Here is a 14,606-nt window from a genome sequence, read left to right on the forward strand (position 1 = left end):
AATGGGAATTCGCTGGAAACTTTCTAGTCAGTTTTAGTTGAAAACTGAAGCAAGCAAGTTTAAAATTTAAATTTCGTACAAAATAGTATATGTAAAAAGGCCGATTCTATTAATTCTATTGGTTAAAAAGCCTTTATATTTTATTTGTTATCGTTTCGGAGAGATTGTGGCTCTACAAAATTTTCGTTTTATTTGTTCAGTTTCTATTTTATAAAATACAAAACATCTTCAGTAATTATGAGGGCAGTCAACGTTTACTCCCCAAAGGCAGAGAATCTCTCACGCCACGAAATGCTGGCTTGGGTTAATAATATCCTCAAGTCAAAGTATACCAAAATCGAACAGTTGTGCACTGGTAAATATCGTCTGAAAATCCTTCTAATTTTGAACAAAGACACCTCCACCTACTCTTTTTAGGGGCTGCTTACTGCCAGTTCTTAAACAAACTATTCCCCAAGTCAGTACCCTTAACTCGTGTCAAATTTACAGCCAACCAGGAACACGAATACATCTACAACTTTAAGATATTGCAGGGGGGATTCAGGAAAATGTCTGTAGAAAAGGTAATTATACTTTATTTTTATAGATAGGAGTTATAGAAGTTAGCTTCTTATTTTTAACTCTCTTCTTTCCCCCTTTTTATTTGCATTTTATATATTTTTTTTATTTTATATATTTTTTATACCTTTCACCTTTAGGTTATACCCATTGAGAGACTGGTCAAAGGTCGTTTCACAGACAATTTAGAATTTTTACAGTGGTTCAGAAAATTCTATAAAGCCAATGAAAAGGACAAGGATGAGGATCAGGATGGCCCTAAGGTCTCTCCTTCCGGAGGAGCCAGCACCCAACGACATGTTTCTGTGTCACCTAAGCGCTCGGCAGAAGAGACACCTGAAAAGAGTTCCAGTAAGTCGCTATAATCTAAACAATTACCTTTTCTTAGTTTTATAATTAAACAAACTCCACGTAAGAATCAAACTTAATGTCTATGTTATCTATTTAGAATTACTCTTTTCATTAATCTACAGAACCCACTACAACTTCAGACGAGACCATCGCTGACACTAGCCTCGAGGGTAAGGCCACAGATCACTCTTGTGAAGTCGAAACCCATCCAGGTGACAACAATACTGAGCCTGAGCCAATGTCGAATATCAATCTGGTGTCTCAGAAGATCGTAGCCTACGCCAGCTTCAAGGAACCGGAGGATCCGGCGACAGATGAGTCTAGTGATGAAATGAGCCTGTCTGGTGGAAGCAATATGTCCGAGTCGATGTCGGATATCAGCAAAATTTCCCACAAGACCTTCACCTTCATGAGGTATGAAGGTCCGGCTACAGATCAGTCTTCTGATGAGGAAACCCACCCTGATCCTGAGCCTGAGCCAATCTCAAATACCAGTCTGGTTTCTCAGAAGACTGTAACCTCCACCAGCTTCAAAGGCCGAGCGATAGATGAGTCTACCATTGTGATTAACGAAAAGAACATCTCCAACTCCAGATTCGCGGGCACACCGATAGATCAGTCTATTGAAAACAAGATCGATGCAGATGCCAACAAGACCCCTAAACCAATGTCGAACACCAGTTTGATGTCCCACAAGCCTGATTTCGATTCCAGCTTCATGGGCACTGATCAGCCGTTGGCAACCATGGCGGAAAAGCTCTTCAAGAAAGTATTGAGAGAGCGGGACGTCTTCTATTCCAAATGTCGCGACATTGAGGTTATGTAAGTTGACTTGCTCTAGTCCTGGAGCTAATCTAATCCACCTAATTACCTTTCCAGTTGCCATGAATCTCAAAATATTGAACGAATGCCAAAAATACGACTGCTTTTGAATATCTTGTATGAGCAATCTGTAGGTCATTTCCTTTAACCTTTTCAATCGTCTTATCCTTATTCACTGTCAATTTCAGGACAACTTTCGTCCCCCAAACGTGCCCATGGAATGGGAGGACTTGAACGAGGAACACCAGTAGTTGCTGTTGCAAAATCAAATTTATACAAATTTCCCAATATTTACACAGGTATATATAAAATCTATATTCTGTACACAAATATGCTACACCAGTTGCATTCATCTAAATTGAAATGCTAAATTAAATTGTTGCGCTTACCTTATTTACATACATCATATTTTCTAACTTTATTCGTGGCTGAAGATCTTTTAAAAGCGAAGTTCAAAAAACGCGCTCTGATAATACTAAAATATATTTTTAGATAAGAAAAATTTCGATTAACTAATCGATTAAGTTGGTATTTCTGGTGCTCTAAAAAATACAAAAAAAAAAAAGCTGAAAAAATCGATTCATCGATTTATCTTTGAAATTCAGAGTGACCGGGGAGAAAATATCAAAAAATATCAAATAAAAATATCGCGATTTAGGTATTTGGGCAAAAAAAATGTCACGATTTCACAACAACTATTTTACTTCTCATTCGGACGGCCACACTGCTATCGTGTTTTACTTCTTATTGGAAACGGTTGCTGAAAGGTTACAAAAAATGGCGAAGAGTGTCGGTAGTGCGTGCGCTCAGATTGCGGTCCTTTTAGCCGTATGCAGTTCGCTACACGGCGCGACGGCCAGGTGTAAGTGTCCTTCAGGAGCTAATTGGGGAAACGCTAACCCACATCCATTCCGCTGTCCTTTTCTCTTCCCCTTGCCCTCTCTGTCTTATCCACCTCGGTGTGCGTGTTGTGTATATATATGTGTGTGTGTGTGTGTGTTGACTGTAAATCTGGTTGTTATTTTACGTTGTACGCAGTGAAGAAATGAGAAAAATGAGGAAAAACCTAAACTTAAAACTCCAATATGCAGAGGGATCCAAAAAAAAACAGGCACACACGCTTATTTACGGCCCAGTCATCAGCGGAAGGTGTATTTATGGGCTGTTGTTTGTACACAAAGTGTACAAAAGACAAATCATCATCATCAGCGTATTGGCTGGAGGGGGGGGCTGCTTTTGGTTGGTACTTTTTCGTATGGTGAAATTTACCGCTGCCATGTTGTATTTTTTTATGATTTTTTTTCGTGTGCTGGCACATCAAATGCGTTAATTGACAACAACAACAACGGCATTGTGTGTGTGTGTGTGTGGGTGCAGCAGAGTGTGAAAATAGGCAACGTCCTGTGGCCCCTGCCCAAAAAAAAAGACCAAAAACCAAACTCCCGCGCCGCCCCTGCATTTATTTTTTGAGTTTTGTTTTGTGCGCCGCGATCATTTGCGCCATGCTCCACTTAACGTGCAACAATTTTCCATCTGCGCGACGTCGCCACCAAGCTACAAAAACTACAAAAAGACAAAACAAGAGGAATGAAAGAATACAACAAACAACAATCTGCATATTCCAATTGAAATTTGTGGCGCACTCTGATTAAGGCACAAAAATACGCTCATTGTTTTTGTCGCAATTTGCAATTTAAACCCTGGATTGGTCAGCGGTTTAAGAAAAAAAAAGGCAAAAAAGAAGAAATAGAAGCAGCGCAAGAAAAACCCAAAGCTGGCAACTCTTTTGGCGCGCGTGTTAGTGCTAGTGTTAGTGTGTTGGTGTAGTCCCAGCAAGCAATATGAGCGTTTTCTAATAGTTTTTTATGAGCCTTTTTTTATATCATAAAGTGTCCAAAAAAGACTTCGGAAAGAGCATTTTTTCCTTGAAAACGGTCATACTTTAAGAGGGCAATTTCTGAGTCTGATATGACTCTTTTTTGGCACAGAAATAAAAGCCTTCAGCCGTTATTCCGGTGTTTTAAGCAAGGTTTTTACTTTGTACTAATAACTTTGCTTGCTGGGTTGTGTGTCTTTCTTGTTTTGCTACCGACAGGTGGCAACCTTGCGCACCGGCTCTCAGCTGCTGGCTAACTGCACATGCAACCCTCTCTCTCACTCTCTCTGTCTTCCCTTCTTCTGCTGATGGTTTTTCCCATTGGAAAAACGTCAAGAGCAAAACGAAAAACCTGCCCGTGTCGCTTTTAAAGACAACAAATTTTCTGTTAAATATTTGTTGTATTTCTTTTGTGTATTGTGTTGACTCAGTTGGCCGAGTATATTATTTTAGTGCTCTTTGTCTGCTTATCGCTCAGGTTTATTTTTACTTCCCGCTTGGCATCAGTTAAAGTGCATTGAATTTGGTTATCTGCGTGGCCAACTTACCAGAAGCAGTGCCATTCATATGCCCGCCCCCGCCCCCTTCCCATTCAGATTCTTATTTGCAATCATACATGAATGAGTATGTCTGTAACAATTCCCATTGGACTCTGCTTGGCGGCAGCCCGCTACTGGTACCGCATCGCTTATCAAGGGCGTTCGTTCATTGTTTCAATCTGCTTCTGCTGCAGCAGCAGCTGGCTACTGGCCACTGTCCATTATCACCAGCACAACACCCACCCCCCCTTCTCCAGCTTTCCCCGTTTCGCAGTTTCCAATCAGTGGGTTGTGTTGTGGGTCAAATTCCGGCCGTCTGAATCACATTTGTCCCGTTTTGAGGCTTTTCCGGTACTCCCCCTTTCTTGCGGTTTGTGCCAACTGGGAAATGTTATTGGGAAAATATTGTCTTATTTAAATAGGGTATTCAAAAACATTCTGATTGGAATATCCCGTGTATTAGTTCTAAAACACTCACTGCAAACAAGTCTTTGACACAATGATTGATTGGATATTACCGTTCTGATTATTAGATCTACAATTTATATAGATATATTTTAAAAATAGGGTATAAAATGAAATACTGAGTCATAACTGTGGTCACAGTCAGTTGATATTCATTTCTCTCCAAGTATTCACGTACTCACCAGCTGAAAAGTCAAAACAGATCAACAGCAGTTGCTCGAATATAAATTTTAAAATTAAATAAATATGTATTTATTGAGTGGCAGATGGTGGTATCTCTCATCATGAGCTCTTAACTGTGATCATATCATATCCTAAAATATTACTAAAAACTTAAAACGAATTAAATATTATCGATCTATTAAGTCAGACATGTTAATTTAAAAGTCTAGCTTAAAAATATCTATCTTTCTGAGAGAAAAGTAATATATTTTCGTTTCATTTTACTAGGTATTTTTATACCCTTACAGGGTATTATAATTTCAGTCAGAAGCTTGGAACGGAGTGAAGGAGTCATTTCCGACCCCATAAATCATATATATTCTTGATCAGCATCAACAGGCTAGTCTTTTAAGACATGTCGGGAGGAAAACAATTTTTTAGAATTTTTGCAAAAATTTTATAAGGGGTTACATTGTTAAAATTGTCAAAAATTTTTGTCGAAAATTTTAATTTTTTTCAATTTAAAATTCAGTATGCTGATTTTTTAACCTAGTAAAAACTAGCACAGAAAAGCTTTCCAAATTGAATTTAATGTATTTTTGAGTTAGTTATGGGTTTTTTATTAAACTTTAATTCTATAAAAAATAAATGTAAAAAATTTTAAATAGCAACCAGCAAAGGGTATACAAACTTCGGCTTCCTTTCAGGGTTTTTTACTCCCAACTGGCTGTCAAGTGATCAAGTCTGATGTTTTATAGAACAGTTTTTGCTATTTTTATTTAATCAAGCCAAGGCAACCAAAAAACGAACTTAAATTATGTATATATAACAGGTTTTATTTTTTTCTGTCTGTGGTCGAATTTTAGCCCAGATGACTGGCTCTTCTTTCAGAGCTCTATTTTAAAGAAATATACTCAAAGAAAATGCTATATAAACCTCCTTTATCTGTACTACATTCCTTCTTTTGAACTTAACTCCGGCGTAATTAAATTGCAACAGAAATTGGAGCTGTGAAATTGGAGTTGTAGTAGCAAGACCTTTTCTATATAGTATAAAGTTCATGTCACCGATTAGACAACATTATACGGAAGTTCAAGTGGGAGAAGTCTTAACTCCCATTCATCTTCCATTGAATGACCTCATTATTATTCATGGTGGCTTTGTTTTCTTTCCCATTTTTTTTTTTTGAGCAGAGACAACTATGCTCTATTGTGTCCACAAAATCTGCAAGATTTGCTACATCTGCGCTTCTGTGATCTCGACAAATGCATCGTTTGTCACTGTATCTCTTGGCCATGGGCAGATCATTAGCACCAGATCATCATCATCATGATCAACATGATCATTTGGTTGGTGTTGCTGGTTTCTTGGGAGACAGACCTGCCCTGCGATCTAGCGATAAGCTTTTCCGCCTAACGGGTAACCAAGAACTGTTAATGTGTTGCCACTTTGGCTACGTTTTGTCCGTTGCAATACAAATGCACATTGGATGAGCAGGAGGAGGGGGACTGGAGCTGGAGCTGCGTGCACTGGGTGTTTGTCAATTACCCGGGACAAGTTTAGATAAAAAGCGTGCGACGCAAATTGCCAGTTGTTGTGTGGCGTTGACAAAAGGGGGAGAGAACAGCACTGATAAACTCAGGTATTGCTAATTTGTGGGTGAGACAAAAACGCCTACTACTTAAATATATATATAAATATATATATATATATATATATATATATATATATAAAAGAGTGATTTAAAATAATCAAACAATAATTAGAGTTTATAATGGCCTTAAAAGGGGTTTAGTTTTGATTTTGGTTTCCAAGTTTTTCTTTTTTTTTTTTAATAAAATGTTTAACTTTTTGGACTCTAGATAAATTATTTAGTTTGCTGATTTTTTATAAACCAGTTTCTAGAATTATTACCAAACTCTAAATGAAACGGAAAAGAGTACGTTTGTATAGATATGAATATAAAGAGCTTGTCAAGTATACTCTGCCTTTGCTTGTGTTATCTTGCTAATGACAAATATATATATATATATATATAAATATATAGATGCAACTATAACTGCATACCTTTCAATGAAAAAATAGCAAAATTTACAGTTTTCGTAGGAGATTTACTTTAGTTTTTTGCTATATATAAATATATACTAAAATTAGTAAAAACTGAAATTAAAACCGCTTTAAAAATATTTGAATTATTATTATATATAAATTGGCTTTAATGGCTGACTAACCCATGTCCCCTTATAAAGAACATGTGTTTTTATTGCTGACAATCAGCTGGAACATTAACTGAATAAGAGACGTTTTGCGATAAGGAATTTGAAACAAAAAAAACAAATGGGAATGGGAATGTATATGTTTGTATATATGAGCAACAAATAGGGAACGAAAAATAAGATAAAATTCGTAAATAAGTTCTTGACATTCCATTGCAATTTCTTATCAGTGGGTTTTTTGTTTGTTTTTAATATTAACTTTTAAATAGTTCAAGTTCAAGTTCAAGGCTAATTAAAAATTAAAATTCCTAGGACTATAATCAGGGCATTTTCGAGTTGTTTTTGCAAGCGACTCTTCTGGGAATTTTATTAAGTGAAATTGATAAGACGATGAATAATGTTAAATACTTGTTAAATTATATATAAATGTCAGCATTTATTATTTCTATATCATCACTTTGTTTATGGATGATACTTTGTATATGTTCAGCTTGAGCCTTTGCAATTGCGGTTCAATTCAAGGCAATTGATTTAATCTAACCAAATTGCGATGATATATGTATATATTTCTCTCTATGCGTCAGAATAGTTTTGCATTTGAAAATATATATGGTACGATTCATCTTTTATTGATTCGTCTTTCGTCCTTCACACCTTGTTATATTGGGACCAATTTCACCCCGAAAAGCGGCAATTAAAGATGCTCTCTTCTCCCGAAACTGGGTCACTGTGCAAAAATTTTACTATTTTGGCTACGTCAACGGTTGCTAGCTTTTGCAAATCAAAGGAAACACTTGAGGAAATAATTGTAGAGTTATAACAAGATTTTCTAAGAAAGTATAGATTATAGATTATTAGAAACTTATTTTATTAATTTTAATATTTAAATTTTAAAATATTACATTTAATTTGTAAAAATGTATGGTTAAAAAGTTGGTTATCTTAAAAATTCCCCTATTTATATTGTTTTCCTACTTTCTCTCTGTGTTTCTATTGGGAAAAACGATTCGTTTTTCAATCAAGTGCCGCATAAATTTACGCCAATTGTTTCTCCCGTGGGGCCATAACAGAAACCCAAGCCAAGCTCCGTCATTTACAGCAATTAACATCGGGTTCAATTGGAGCGGCAGGCGGGCGGGCTGGCGGGCGTTCGTCACGCGAGAGAATCGACGATCGTTCGTTTGGGTTGGGTACTCTGGCTGCTGGATACTGAGTGCTTCTGGCCGAGATGGTGTCTCCATCATCACCCTTACAGTTGACTCATTTTGACCGCGACCGCAGTGAATGATTATTATGCAAGATGATCGCTAGTGGGGCGGGTGAGATTTTTGAGAGCGATTATCTGTTGTGTGTGCCGCCAAGGTGTCTCCGTCTAACCAGCAAAAATTTGTTTTGTATTATTTGCAATTTGAACAAGATCAAAAGAGTAGTAAAGACTGTATTTTTCCTCTTAAAAGTGACTAAATTTATATAATTAATTATAACCAGAGGCCGGGCAGAGAACTTTAAACTATTTAAGACACTAATTTGGAACCTTAGCTAATATTAAAATATGTTTTTTGTGAGATTAAATTTAATTTATAGCAAAATATTAATTTAAAAAAATATTTTAAATTACAAGAAAAAAAATATAAAAATATAAGATATATAAAAAATAGAAGCTTGAAATCTCATTCTTGTTTTTAAATTATTTATTTTTAAATAATTATTTTTAAAATATTTATTTTTAAATAATTATTTTAATTATATTTATTTTTAAAAAATTATTTTACTATAAATTAAATCTAATATTTCGCGCAAAACTAGGTTTGCTTTTAGAATTTATAAATTATTTGTATTCATAATAGAAATTAAATAATTTATTAATTTAATTAATTTATTTAATTTATTAATTAATTACTTGATTTAATTTAATTTATTAGTTAATTACTTAATAAATTTTAAATAATTTATTAATTAATTACTTAATAAATTAAATATTTTATAAATTGAATAATTAATTAAGTTAATTAAATAAATGAATTAATTAATTAATGCTCACTGTTTGTCATTAATCTCTGTTTTCTTCTAGAGCTTATCCATTGTTTATATCCCAAAAACCAATTAGTTTTTGTCATTTATCAAGTATTCCCTCAACTTTCCTTTGCCCAAAAACTACAATTTAGTTTTATAAATAAAAACTATTGCTTTTTTTTAATTTAAATCAGACAAAGTCCAAAAATATAAACAGTTTTAGCCTGTTATTCTTGTTATTGGGGCGTTCAATCGTAACAGATATTGTTTGCTTATGGGTGTGCGTGTGTGTGCCAGGCAGCACAACCGCATGTTGTAATTGTTGTAATTACTGTCGACAATGGTCTTTGATGTGCCATTATTGCGGTGGTTGTACAACGACAGGCGACAAGCTACAAACACTGTACGTATAGTACTAATAAGTACATGTGAGAGAGGAGGATGACGATGGAAATAGAAAATCAATATCGAGAGCGGCCTCAAATAACAGTTGGGTTAATTACAACACAAACACACACACACACAAAGGTGGGAATGTGATTGCAAAGAGCCCCAATGAACCCAAGAACCTAGCCTGGGATTAGTATTGTACCTTGGTCTATATATATCTGGATGTTTGTTACTGCCTAATCTCTCCACTAATTCAATTATATTTATATTCAGAATGTTGTTGAATGTTGTTCCATGTTCAATGTTACGTGTAATTCTCAAGTCAAGGGTCAGGGCTTAAAGTTCAATGTTGTTTTCTTTAATTTCATTTTCTATGTTAATTGTTTTTGTATATGGGGTATAAGTGTTTTGTATACATAGTATAGAAGTATATATATCTCCTTATTATAGTTCAGGTAATTACCTGCTTATTTTTATCTGAAATCCATAGAACTGTACGGCCATTATAATCCAGTTATAATTGGTTTTATATATATACAAACGTTTTGGCTTTCGTGACATGCTTTTATATTTTTAGATTGTGAAGAAGCCAAAGAAATCTTTTAAGCAAAAAATACATAAATTTCTTACTTAATTTTGGTTAAAAAATACAGATTTTCAAGGATTAAAAGTAGTAAAAAAAAAGCAGCTTAATGCTTAATTTTGGCCTGGTTTATCCCCTGATTTGCCTTAGTTCAGCCTCGCCTAGCTAATCTCCAGAGAATTCATATCAAAAGTAAATTTCACCTGGGACTTATGGCTTACCCTTCCGCCAAAATGCTTCCCCCACAAGCTAAGCCAAGCTCTAAAACCTCTTCTTGGCTTCTCTTCTCTTTTACAGTGAATGCAGAGAGTTACGACACCTTTGATACAGCGCTTCCCTACCTCAAACCCGAACCCCATGTGGTGCCTCTGGCCACGGATCAGTTGCATCAACGTCAAAGGCGAGCCGCTCCAGCGGATGTTCAGCCGCCACCAGTCAGTAACAGTCAATATCAGAGCGTGAATTCAAATGCTAGTGTGGCTGCAGTGGCAGCCGGAGCTGGAGCTGCTGTGGTGACCACGGTGGATAGCAAGGCAACGGCGGCGGCAGGCGGTAGTGTCTCCTATAATGTGCACAATGTTGGAGTCAATGGCACCGGACAGCGTAAGGATGTCGAGGGTGGAGCTGCTGCTCCTGGCCTTAGTCCCGCCATTAACTACAAGAAGCCAACTCAACTAATGGCCGCCCAGTCCAATGGCTATCCCAAAAAGGTGGCACCCAGCTCGGCAGCTGCTGCTATCCCGCAAACACCCAGCAGCAGCACGGCAGCACCCATCGACGTGGATGTGTCTGGGGTGGATATACCCGATGACGATATCGAAAGCAATGTTAAGAATGAGTCGCTGGTGCGCAGCGAGGATTTCCACGACTATTACAACAGTGTTCTCTATGTGAGCGCTGAGGAGGCCAAGGCTTTGTGGTCGCAGCTGAAGAACACGCCCGAGAATCAAATGCTTTCCTCCTCGCATCGTCGTGCCATGACCGTTGAGCTGAACTTTGATTTTCCCTTCTACGGTCACTATGTAAGGAATATCACAGTGGCCACCGGTGGCTTCCTCTACACTGGCGAATATGTGCACTCCTGGCTGGCGGCCACTCAGTATATTGCCCCGCTAATGGCCAACTTTGACACAAGCATTTCTAATGATTCGTTTGTTCGTGTGCAGGACAATGGTGAGTTTGTACTTGGGAGTTTGGAGTGAAGACTCATAGTAACTTGTTCCTAACCAGGCACCGCTTTTACCGCCGTTTGGGAGAATGTTACGCTGCAGGATAAGCCCGAGTTTGGCAAGTTTACATTTAGCGTGACGCTGCACCAAAGCGGTGATATTGTCTTTGGCTACTTCCGTGTGCCCACGCTTATCAATTCCATCCAGGATCACCAGCATCCGGTCAAGGTGGGACTCTCCGATGCCTATATAATCGACAAGCATCTATATTGTAAGTAAATAGTATTTCCCTGAATTTGTTATATGGAATTCATTTTGTGTTAAAACCCATTTTAGTTGCCCGCCGAAAGACCATTTATGAGTACCACCGCGTCTCCGTCCAGCAGCAGGAGATCACCAATTCCACCATCATCAAGCTGACTGCACAGCCCACCTGTCTGGGCTACAATGACTGCCAGTCGTGTTTGAACCACAATACGACATTTACGGTGAGTGGAATATTATATTTTATATATATATATATTTTTTTTTTATAATTATTAATTAATTATTATTAATTTATTTCAGTGCCTCTGGTGTCCGGCGCTGAGTCGCTGCTCCACGGGCACCGATCGCAAGAAGCACGAGTGGATGACCAAGGGTAAGCCTCCCTCCTGAGCTTTGGATTTCCTCTGACCGACCACTGATCTTAACTCTCAATCTTAACTCTCAATTTCACAGGTTGCGAAACTGCCGCCCTTCGTAATGCCACAACCTGTCCGGCGCTCGGGGAGAAGGGCAACAATGCTGCTGCCCAGGAAAAGAACGGGGCCGGAACACCGGGTGGCAGCAGCACAAATGGAGCTGGAAATGCAACAAATCCCTCTACGGCGGCTACCGGCAGTCCGATGGCAACGGAGCCCACAGTGATTAGCACGCGGGCGCCACAGGCCAATGCTGGCCAGTCTAAGTCCGAGAATGCTGCCATCGCCGGTGGTGGCATTGGTGATGGTGGCCATACGGACGGCAAGGTTGGCGGCAATGCCGAATTGTCGCAGGCGGGAGCGGATAACAAAAGCGTAGGCGTGGCCTTTGGCTTCATGGTGCCCATTTGCTTGGTGTTCGCCGTGACGCTGTGGCTCTTCTATGCGTACCGAAATCCGCACACGAAGAGTGGCCAGCTGCTCATCCAGGTGAGTGTGTATAGTGGAAGGTGTGTAGTGTTTTCTTGGGCGAGTCTCAATAGTTGTTTCTTTCCAATTACATGCAGTCCAAGCATTTGCATCAGGTTTGTAGCCGATTTTAACTAGGATTGCACGATATTTTTTTTAGGTTTTTTGTTATTATTTATTTTACTAGAGAAAAAGTGTTGAATTATTACATTTTTCAAGTCGAAAATAAGAGTTCTTTTTACATTTATAAGAGTTTTTTCTTAATTTTAATATAAAAATTAATAATTATATTATTTTTTTTATACACAAAAGTTGGGTAAATTAAATTGTTTAAGTTTTTTTTTATTTAAAGAGAAAAAGTATTTTTCAAGTCGAAAATCAGAGTTCTTTTTACATTTTTAAGAGTTATTACCTAATTTTTATATAAAAATGTATAATTATATTATTTATTTATTCACAAAAGTTGAGTAAATCAACTGAATCTTGCTAATACTTTGATTTTCCCCATAGTTCCGTCCCAGCCAGTGGTCTTGGCGACGTGGCGAGGCTCGCTACACGGCGGCCACGATACACATGTAGGCGGAGATGATAGCCGGAGATGTTGAGGGGTAGAGAGATCGCTAGAGAACGTGGCAAGCAAGGACAACAAGAACAACCACAACCAACCAACCAACCAATCAATGTTAACCCATCAAAAAACCCCTGGATATACAGCAGAGAGTCAGCGTCATTGGCAAAAGCAAAGTGGAAAGTGGAGCAAAGGAAATGAAAGGAAAGGAAAGGAAAGGGAACAGGAAACAGCAAAGGCAAAATATATAATTCAACTTAACCCAAAGCAAGCGACCGTTTCATTCTATTAAAGAAAAGATATATATGCCAGAAGGATATCTAACTGCACTGTGATCCATGTGTTCCAATTTCCATAACATATCCCCCCAGAGTCCTCCGAAAAAAAAGAAGAACCCAATTGCTCAAAAAGACGACTGGCAACAGCATGAAGTGATCTTTTTAAATTTATCTTTTTAATGTTTATTTTTTTTAACCGAAGCCCCCAAATTCCAAGCAAAGAAATCTGAAGAATCCGAAGAAGAAGTTGCCCCTCTGATGACAATGCTCAGACCAATGGCCACGCACACACACGAGACACTTGCACACACACATACACAATACACAACACAGAGGCCTATGCAAAGGGATTTTTTTAGGTTTCCTCTTAAAATTCCCAAGTGCTTTTATCAGGGGGAAATTTTCTCAAAGAAATCCTGCATATGCCACACACACACACACACTCAACACACACACACACGCTCAATTAGTACACAGGGCAAAGTGCTTTTCAATTGTTTCATAGTTCAATTTTGTTTAGTTTTCTTTTTTTAATTATTTTACTCCGTTTTTTAACCCACTTTAACCACAAGCTAGAGAAAGATGGAGAGCGAGAGGGGAGCTGGAGAGAGAGAGAGAGACAGATAGATAGAGGGCTGTATATTTATATTTGTGTTGGTGTTCTCCTACTCCCCCCCAACCCCAATTCTGTATAATTTTGTACGTTTCTTCGTTTGTTTTTTTTTTTTGTAAGTGTTGTGCGTAGCTTGGCAGGCAAATTAATGGGACAAATGTACAGCTGCGAGAGAGCGCAGTGTTTTTTTTCATACTGTATTATACGCGATTTGTATGCAAGTTTTATGTATGTGTGTGTATATGCCCCCCACCACCACTTTATATATATACTATATACACGCAGACATGTGGGGAAATATCCAAGACAAACCTCTTCTCTTTGTTAGTATTTTTTTCTATTAATTAATATTACAAATGAAAAACAAGAAATATATATACATATATATCTAAATGAGTAAAAACAAAAGAAAAACTATAACTAAATGCGGTGTGCAAAGCTAAAAACTAAAAACTAAAAACCATAAATCACTAAGTTCGGGCAGCGAGAAGACATTAGCAGTGAAGGCGAAAGTGAGAAAGTAAATTAATATATGAATATTAGCGGTACCAATAAATATAAAAAAAAAATCAAACAGATTAAACTTGAACGAAAATGAGAAACAAAAGAAATAAAAACTCCAGCATGCATGCAAGCGACAACAACTAAGGAAATTGTATAACAATGTATTTTGATAAAGAAATTAAACTTGTATTTTAAGCTCTCCTTATGTATACATGATAATTTAAATAAAAACAAGACAAAAAAAAAAAACAAAAAACATACTCAAAATACTCGAAGCTTATTTATTTACATCAAAAATCGTAACAATTATACTAAAAATAATACAAAATAACGTTATTTTCTTTTTAT

General features: G+C 37.3%; 2 protein-coding genes across 3 annotated transcripts; both read left to right on the plus strand.

Annotated features, from left to right (window-relative positions):
• The first annotated feature begins 23 nt into the window (after positions 1-23).
• On the plus strand, positions 24-2,132 carry LOC138927837 (microtubule-associated protein RP/EB family member 2-like). Of its 2 annotated transcripts, none has more exons than XM_017179724.3 (6): positions 24-355; positions 418-563; positions 699-909; positions 1,032-1,731; positions 1,789-1,861; positions 1,920-2,132. In XM_017179724.3, the coding sequence occupies exons 1-6, from the start codon at positions 238-240 to the stop codon at positions 1,980-1,982; spliced, it is 1,311 nt and encodes a 436-aa protein (XP_017035213.1). In that variant the 5' UTR covers positions 24-237; the 3' UTR covers positions 1,983-2,132. The 2 variants fall into 2 exon arrangements, with proteins under 2 accessions (XP_017035213.1, XP_070144770.1); XM_070288669.1 differs by having other exon boundaries at positions 490-563.
• Positions 2,133-2,451: 319 nt separating this feature from the next.
• On the plus strand, positions 2,452-14,527 carry l(1)G0289 (lethal (1) G0289). The gene is made up of 7 exons (XM_017179869.3): positions 2,452-2,593; positions 10,273-11,148; positions 11,206-11,415; positions 11,481-11,632; positions 11,712-11,784; positions 11,865-12,316; positions 12,806-14,527. Exons 1-7 carry the CDS (start codon positions 2,509-2,511, stop codon positions 12,872-12,874), a joined length of 1,917 nt encoding a protein of 638 aa, XP_017035358.1. The 5' UTR covers positions 2,452-2,508; the 3' UTR covers positions 12,875-14,527.
• Positions 14,528-14,606: the final 79 nt, after the last annotated feature.

This window comes from Drosophila kikkawai, chromosome X (genome assembly GCF_030179895.1).
Source record: "Drosophila kikkawai strain 14028-0561.14 chromosome X, DkikHiC1v2, whole genome shotgun sequence".
NCBI classification, from domain to species: domain Eukaryota; kingdom Metazoa; phylum Arthropoda; class Insecta; order Diptera; family Drosophilidae; genus Drosophila; species Drosophila kikkawai.